Source organism: Theropithecus gelada, chromosome 7a (assembly GCF_003255815.1).
Source record: "Theropithecus gelada isolate Dixy chromosome 7a, Tgel_1.0, whole genome shotgun sequence".
In the NCBI taxonomy this organism is placed as follows: Eukaryota; Metazoa; Chordata; class Mammalia; order Primates; family Cercopithecidae; genus Theropithecus; species Theropithecus gelada.
This window is the reverse complement of record NC_037674.1, coordinates 35,823,417-35,832,143: the sequence shown is the minus strand read 5'-3', so window position 1 is coordinate 35,832,143 and position 8,727 is coordinate 35,823,417. Positions and strand designations below refer to the sequence as shown.

General features: G+C 40.6%; 1 protein-coding gene across 3 annotated transcripts in view; it reads left to right on the top strand.

Moving 5' to 3' along the window:
• Window positions 1-3,431: 3,431 nt before the first annotated feature.
• Window positions 3,432-8,727, top strand: part of ICE2 (interactor of little elongation complex ELL subunit 2) — a 57,213-nt gene continuing 51,917 nt past the window's right edge. The window contains exons 1-4 of one of the 3 annotated variants that reach the window (XM_025389587.1): window positions 3,490-3,590; window positions 3,931-4,024; window positions 4,524-4,658; window positions 6,506-6,610. In XM_025389587.1, the coding sequence (XP_025245372.1) occupies window positions 4,618-4,658; window positions 6,506-6,610 (146 nt within the window). In that variant the 5' untranslated portion in view covers window positions 3,490-3,590; window positions 3,931-4,024; window positions 4,524-4,617. Of the gene's footprint in view, window positions 3,591-3,930; window positions 4,025-4,523; window positions 4,659-6,505; window positions 6,611-8,727 lie in introns of all 3 variants that reach the window. The other 2 variants (XM_025389588.1, XM_025389586.1) reach the window with 2 other exon arrangements.

The window sequence follows — 8,727 nt, the reverse complement described above, 5'->3', positions numbered from 1 at the left end:
AAACTGAGACTCAGAGGACACACAACATGCCTAGGATCACACTGCCAGTAGACAGAAAAACTGAGATGCAAACCTGAGACACGTATCTACTGGAATCCAAAAGTCCATGTTCTTGCCACTAAGCTTCTTGTGGTTTACAAAAAAGACAAGAAAGGATGCATATTGTATTGTATGTTACTCCGCTGGGGCTGCTATGACAATTCCATAGCCTGGGAGGCTTAAACAACAGATATTTATTTTCTCACAGTTCTGGAGGCTTGGAAGTCCAGATCCAGCTGCCAGCCAATTTGGTTTCTAGTGAGAACTCTGTTTCTGGCTTGCAGATGGCTACCTTCACTCGGTGTCTTCACTCGGTGGAGAGAGTGAGCTGTGGTTTCTCTTCTTCTGACAAGGGCTGTGAACTCCATCATTGGGACTGCACCCTTGTATCTTAATCTAAACCTACTTACCTCCTAAAGATACCATCTCCAAATACCATTAGGATTTCTTGTAGTAAACAAAAATTATAGGAGGCCATTAGGCTCCTATAATATGACATATGAATTTATATATATAAATATTCATATAACATATGAATTTTGGGAAGACGCACAATGCACATGTTGGCAAGAATTATGAGACCTAAGTTTTAGTACCAGTTTTATCACTGATCATGTGATGTTGGAAAAGTCACTTGACAATCTTGAAACGAGCCTATTTCCTTGTAAGGAAAACGAGAGGGTTGGACTAGATAATCTCCAACTCATGTTCTGGTTCTAAAAATTCTGATTCTGTGTGCCATCTTGCAACCACTGAAACTCAGATATACCAGTTCAGAGCATACTGTTTGGTGATTATCTGAAATCTCAACACAGAGCTGTATGGTGATGCTACCATATCACACTACCATGGGCAGGTACCTCCCAGCAGCGTGAGCTCTTGAACCATTAGAGCAGTTCCTTCGGGCCAGGCCAGGTGTCCCCAACTCTCCCTGACTGCATGCTTTGTGAGAAGGTACCCAACACATGAACTTTGACACTGCCTTCGTCCTACACAAGCCATCCACATCACCTACCTAATAAGAAATACTATCTGTGGCCAGGCGCGGCGGCGGCTCACGCCTGTAATCCCAGCACTTTGGGAGGCCGAGGTGGGCGGATAACGAGATCAGGAGTTCGAGACCATCTTAACCAACACGGTAAAACCCTGTCTCTACTAAAAATACTAAAATTAGCCGGGCTTGGTGGCGCGTACCTGTTGTCCCAGCTACTCAGGAGGCTGAGGCAGGAGAATCACTTGAATCTGAGAGGCACAGGTTGTAGTGAGCTGAGATCGTGCCACTACACTCCAGCCTGGGCGACAGAGGAAGACTCCATCTCAGAAAAAAAAAAAAAAGAAAAGAAAAAAAGAAATGCTCTGTGCACAGTGCCAGGCATTGGTTAATTTTTTTAAGCATTCACAAACACTGTCTCCTAACTGGCCTCCTCCCTTCAATGAATTCCACAGGTTGCCAGGTGAACTTTCCTGAAGCACAGCCAGCCAGTTCTGATTGTGCCATTAAGTAAGCTTTTTTGTTGTTTGTTTCCTAGCATTTTATTTCTTATACAATAAAGTCAAACTTCCTTCGTCTGGCTTATAAAGTCTTATGTGTTCTAGCTTCAACCAGTTTTTCCAACCCCTTTTCCTCTACTACTCTTCAGAAAACTTGCATTCCAGGCAAAATAAACTACCTATGGTTTCCTGTAGCATATTTTTTACATTAACACAATTTCTAACAATATCCTAAATCATTCTAAAATGTCAGTCAGGTGTAGTGGGTCACACCTGTAATCCCAGCACTTAAGAGAGGCGAAGGGGGCAGATCACTTGAGGTCAGGAGTTCAAGACCACCCTGGCCAACATGGTGAAACCCCACCTCTACTAAAAAAACACAAAAATTAGCAAAGTGTGGTGGCGTGCACTTGTAGTCTCAGTTACTAGGGAGACTGATGCAGGAGAATCGCTTGAACCTGGGAGGCAGAGGTTGCAGTGAGCTGAGATCGTACCACTGCACTCCAGTCTGGGAGACTCTGTCTTAAAATAAAATGTAGAACATGCTTCCCTAATAGCACACATTTTGTTTATGCAATAGGTTTATGCAGTTCCTTGTATTAAACAAAATTATAGGAGGCCATTGTTTTGAACTTCTGTACTAGACCCCAACAGACCAGACTAAAATAAAAATGGAATCACTCATGGTCACCACACTGAAAATGAGTTATCTGGCCCTCCAAGAAATCAGGAGATGGATAACAGGCCAGTTTCAATCTTCAATCAGCAAGATAATGAATTTCCTCTGTTTTAGTCCTTACGGCAAAGAGTAACTTCAAGCAACCTGATGTTAACCTATCAGTTATCTTTCTGTTGTTCTGTCTCCACCCCAGGAAAGTAACTTTGAAATGACCAATCTGCTTTTTGTTGTTTCTGCTTTCTACAGCCCTTTTTTCTGTCCGGAAAGCCAACCTCCTCTGTTCCACTCATTGGGGCATTCATTCCATTTTATGGAATGAAGTGTTGCCTGATTCTAGAATCGCAATAAGGCCAATTGAGATCTTTAGATGTGTCAAATTTTTGTCTTTTGACACTTGCGCTGGTCTGTCTAGAATGCCCTTTCTCTTCATTCCACATACCCACATTCTTCAAATGAGCCCACATGGCAGATGCCCAGTGCAGTAACTGACATGTAAGTACTCAATACTATTCAAAGCTGCGTTTTGCCCCCACACTAGCTATTCCTCTCCCTCTAACCTCAATTTTTTCTATACACCTTTCTTATGTAGCTTATTACTTTCTATTGTACTTAATGTAAATGTCTTAGATTGCCAGAGAGCCAAAGCACTGGGAAAATCAGTATTCAGTCTTAGTCCATGTGTACCCAGCACCAAGCAAAATTACTGTTTATGGTCAATAAATCTTTCCGTAATGAATGAGAACAAAACTAGTGTTTGAACCAGAATGGTCTCTGGTGGAAACTGACAGCTAAAACTGGACGGGGAGTGGAGCAGAGGTGAAGGAGTACTTAATGAGGCCCTACTATGAGCCAGGTACTGTGCAGAGCACAGCTTCATCCTTTGTTTCATTTAATCCTTTCCAAAAAACCGTATGAAGCAGCAGTAACAATTTCATCTCCATTTTACATATGAGGACTCTGGGTTAGGGAAGTCAGGAAACTTGCCTGATGTCACAACCAAGTATGTTTGGGTCTTTCCAGTACTGCACTTGTCGCTTGTCCTCCTTCCAATTTATCACTCCCCTGCTCTCCCCGACGAAGGTCGAGGACTTTCTAGGAAAACATGCAGCCTCCAACCACTTCCGCCTGGGGAGCCCAGTCTCGCCCTTCGCTGCCAGAACCACACGCAGCGAGCGTGGCGGGAGTGAAGAAGGTGAGCTGCAGTCCGGACGCAAGGCCCCGCCCACTATGTCGCTGGTGACGTCATCACGCAGAGCCGAGTCGGCGCGTCCACATCCTTTAAATATGGTCTTTCCCGGGCGCGCGCGACAATGTGAGGAGTGGGGTGGAGCGTGTGTGGTGTGTGGCTGCGGCCTGGGCAAGAGCCGCCGCGGACCATGAGGTGGGCGGAAAGGCTGTGTTGCAGCCGAGACGCGGACGGGAGGGCGCTGCTGGGCCAGCGGGCGTCCTCATGCAGGGGCGGGAGGAGGGAACATGGCGGCCGGGCCAGGACCCTTTGCTCCTGGCTCTGCGCGGCTCCTACCCCTGCTTTGCTTGCACTTTTACCTGCCTTTCTGGAACTTGTTTCCCCTTTCCTTGCGTCCCCTTTCCCTCAGCCGTTTCTTTTGCCTTCATCGACCCTTCCCCCCGGCTCCACTCTGGGTCGAAGTGTGAGAGGTAGATTAAGTGGGAGCCGGTCGGGCCCGTCCGGTGCCGAGAGACCGACTCCTAAATTTGACTAGGTTCTCGTATGTCACTTTATCAGTCTGCCTGGGATCACGGGAGAAATACTGAACATGAAGACATCAAGCCTGATTTCTAGTCCTGATGATGTCTGTAAGTGATCTTGTGAAATGTCACTTGAGTTGACCTCAGTCTCCTCAAATGTGAGGTTCTCTGAAAGGCCTAAACTTCCTGATGTCGAGGTAGCTTTTGTCATGCGGTGCCTACCAGAATCTGCCCCAAAACAAAGCATGGTCGGGAAAACAAAAGCAAGATTTATTTTGGCAGTAACGGAATGGAAAACGGAGTTGACTTCCAGTTCCATGCCATCAAGTGGCCTAGTATGCAAGCAATGAGAACACCATTCTGTTTCAGCTCTTATTTCCATAGTGGGTGTCCTAAGAGTAACACTCCCGGCGTAGATTAAATAGAAAAAGGCTCGTCCTGTATGGTCATTGCTGCTTTGCCACAGAGAACCTTGGGTCTGCTGTATTCTGTTTTAGGTGCCACAGTCTGTTGAGGGTAGATATTTAGGGAGAGATTTTTCCTCACCTAACAGCAGCTAGCCTAGCCAATCGCTTGCTTTTGATCTTGGCCTTTTGTTTTTCCTCAGCTGAGTAAGTTCTGGAGGGATCCTGCTTCTGTTGGAGCCTTCGCAGCCAGGCAGCTGTGAACTGTGAGCTAGAGTGAAGCAGAAATCTAGAAAGATGAGCTCCAAGATGGTCATAAGTGAACCAGGACTGAATTGGTGAGTTGTAGCTACTTTGTAATCCACTGAAGAGGAGTGTAGTGGGGCTGATGGTTGACATAAGAAAATAGATTCCTGGCATAGAGAGATTTGGAAGAAACAGAAGATACAAGTTTAAGGTTTCCGAATTTACGTTATCCTCATCCTCAAATACTGAACGCTAGAGTTATGGCTGACTACACTTCCATTCCTATATTGGAACAACAATTTAGCACTCAAATTATTTTTAGGTATAATTCCCTTAGGTATTTATTGCTGGTCTCCTGAAGGTCTCTCTCAGGTATTTATTGCTGGTCTCCAGAAGGAGAGATTCTGGAATATTCTTGTGTCCAAGAACCTTGCCCATTTCCATGCAAGTAATAAAAAAGACCCTCTTTAAGAATAGACATGCTTACTCCAGCCTGGGCGACAGAGCGAGACTCCGTCTCAAAAAAAAAAAAGAATAGACATGCTTTCTGTTGTATTGAAATCTATATCAAATGATAATATAAATGCATAGACTGTGTTTTAGAAGTGAATGAGAACTTTGCAAATAGAGAGCCTGGTTAAATATTATAGTGGTTTTGTAGACATCTAGCTAATACATGTGCTGATTTAGTTCATTTTAACACACATTTACTGAGCCAGCCAAGAAGGATCAAATGTTATAAACGGTTACAAAGAGTATTAAAATAGTACCTGACTCAGAATATTAAGTCAGTATGTTCAATAAGTATTTGTTTACTGCTAGCAATACTCCCGTCCCCAGGGAGCTCACAATCCCTGAGGCCCTTGACTTTGTTTTTATATGATGTGCAGAAACTTAAGAATTTATTGAGATGTCACAGATACAATACCACAACAAGGTAATAAGAAACTATAGTGGTACATAGCAAATAAGACATTCTAATTTTACCATTAATACCTTAGTATGGTTTTTTGGATAAATGCCTTTAAGAACAGTTAAAAGAAGAGTATGGAGCAAATATGCTAGAATTTCCTATTTGGGCACTAGGACACCCAGAAGTTACCATTTGATTAGGTAAGAAGTATGTCCATTTGCATTCCTTGCCAGTGCTATGAAGTATGCATTCAGATGTAGCACAGATGATCTTATATACCGCTGGCATTGTGGAACCAGTTGTGGTTTAGAACCTTTGCACAATGTTGTAGCCCTTGGAATTATCCTTTTCCACAGAATTTTACTGACCTTTGTCCTCCCTAGATTAATGGATTCAGTGTTTTCAAATTTTTAATTCCTTCATTCAAACAGCATTTTGGATGCCTAACTATATGGAAAGCATTGAATATATGTTCGTCTCTAAATTAGTTATGGTGTTATGAAAAATCATATCACCTTTGAGGTGGTTTTAGCAAACCATTGATTCCATTTGCCAAAGTAAACAAAATAGATAGGATATGTAGTCTTCGTAGTGTCTTTTGGCTCAGCACAGTAGTGCATGAAACAAAAATAAGTTGAGAAGTATTTTCTTTTCAGCAACCAATATCTTAATGTTATGTCCTAGAGCCAGAAGTGAGGCCAGCCTTTGACAGACCCTTGATTATACTTCAGTCTTTTCTATCTTTAACTCTCCAGTCTCTGTGACATTTATTTAATTATGTACTGAAGAAAATGCAGGGCTGATTATTGGAGCTGGAGAATTTCATAATGGGCCTGGGTTTAAAGCTATCAAGAAGTAACAATTCTAAGCCCACGGATCTGATATATGAAATTAAACATAGTAAGGAGAGATTGTCTGGGGATGGGGGGTAAGAAAGTATGAAATTATAAGTTACAATTGTGCCATTATGTGTCTTAGCATGAGATTTTGAATTGTCCAATGTAAGTAAATTACTTTGTTTCACAGGGATATTTCCCCAAAAAATGGCCTTAAGACATTTTTCTCTCGAGAAAATTATAAAGATCATTCCATGGCTCCAAGTTTAAAAGAACTATGTGTTTTATCCAACAGGTAATATGTTTATTTGGTTATTTATTTCCATATTTGATTGTTGTTTTTCCGATAGTTGAAGTTTTATGTGTATCTCTAATACATTCAAATTATAGAAATGTTTGAATTATAGAAACATTCAAATTATAGAAATGTTTAAAATAAAACAACTTTTAACACTTTGATATTTCTTTTCAGACCTTCAGTCCTTTCTCCACACATGAACTGCAAAACAGTTTTATAGTATTTTATAATACTATGCTAAAGTGTCCCAATAATTTTTATAATGCTATACTGATATAGTATAATAGTATACAAACATTTATACCAATAAATGTTTTAGTGTAGTACTAATATTATACTAATAATTGTTTAGTACTAAATAGTATACTGTTTATAACATATGCACATGCACACATACGTACACACGTATGCAATACAAAATAGGATCATACTAAAAATATACTGTGAAACTGTTTTGCAGTTATCTATCATTTAAAGTGATAGTCTGAATATCTTTTCATGCCCCAACATTTAGTTCAAATCTTAATGGTTGCATATTACCTCGCTATATAGCTTACAGATGTACTTTTAATTCATTTAGCTAGTCCTGTGTTGCAAAACATTGTGTTCCCTTTTTTCTTTTTTTTTTTTTTGTAATTAAAAATATATTGGTAAATTTTTATAGTTACTTCTATAAGATACACTCATGGAAATTGAATTGTTTGGTCAGACAATATGTACATTTTGTATTTTGATAGATACTGCCAAATTGCTAAAGGTTTTTTTCCTCTCTGATATTTAATGACTATTAAATGATAATTTTTACTTCTTACTGCTCACTTGCCTGTAGTAGCTCTTCTATCCTTTTTGATCGACTATTTCTACGATGTTGTTAATGAATCCGAAAACCAAGTAATTGAGTTTACTAGAAAAATGTGTAAATACACCAAATGAGGAATTAGGAAATACTCCCAGGGAAGCTCAACATTTACTTTCTTCCTTTCTCCTTTTACAGTGGAGGAAGTGTATCTCCCCATCTTTTCCTGCTTTCTCAGTTATCTTTTCTGTCCGTTGTCCCCTCTTACTCCTCTATCTTTGTTCTCTCCCATTTTCAGTCATCTTGATTACTTTTTGGTTTTTGTTCTGTTTTTTTAAGAGACATGGTCTTGCTGTGTTTCCCAAGCTGATCTTGAACTCCTGGCTTCAAGTAATTCTCCACCTTGACCTCCCAAAGTGCTGGGATTACAGCCAGGAACCACTCTGCCTGGCCAGCTTAATCAGTATTTGAACGTGCTCAAGTTTTCCTGTTTTAAATAATCCCTGGACTCCACATTTTCTCCTAATTACCTTCTTACCTCTTCTCTCATTTATACTTAGACTTCTTTAAAGACTTGTATATGCTCACTGGGAAGAAATGAGGAACAAAAAAGCTGTAAGACATACAGAAAACAATTAATAAAATAGTAACAGTCCTTACTTATCAATAACTTAAATGTAAATTAATTAAACTCCCCAATGAAAGGATGGATTGGCAGAATGGATTTAAAAACAGGATTAAAAACTTTCCATTTACTGCACATCCTACTCCACTTGCTGGGATTACAGGCATGAGCCACCCTGTGCAGCCCATAGCTATATTGTATTCTATTGTTGGGTGAATATAATTTTTAGATTGACCTCTGTTGATAATTTAGCTTGTTACCGTTACTGTTAGAAATGTGAGCATCCTTTTTGCATGTGCTTGTATAAGTAGGATAAACTCCTGTCAGTAGAGAGTATGTATATATATTTATTTTGATAGATGTTGCCAGATTGCTATTAAAAGCATTAAAGAAAAAAGTGCTTTTTTGATTCCATCAAATGAATGCATAAGTTTACGTAAAAACAAGCAGAAGTTGTAGTAAAGAGACAATTTTAGTCCAGGCTCAGTGGCTCACACCTGTAATCTCAGCATTTTGAAAGGGTAAGGCAGGAGGATGACTCCCAGCCTGGGCAACAAATTGAGACCCTGTCTCTCCAAAAACAATTCGCTGTATGTAGTGGCACATACCTATAGTCCTACTTACTCAGGAGGCTGAGGCACGAGGGTCACTTGAGCCCAGGAGTTTGAGACTGCAGTGAGCTATGATTGTGCC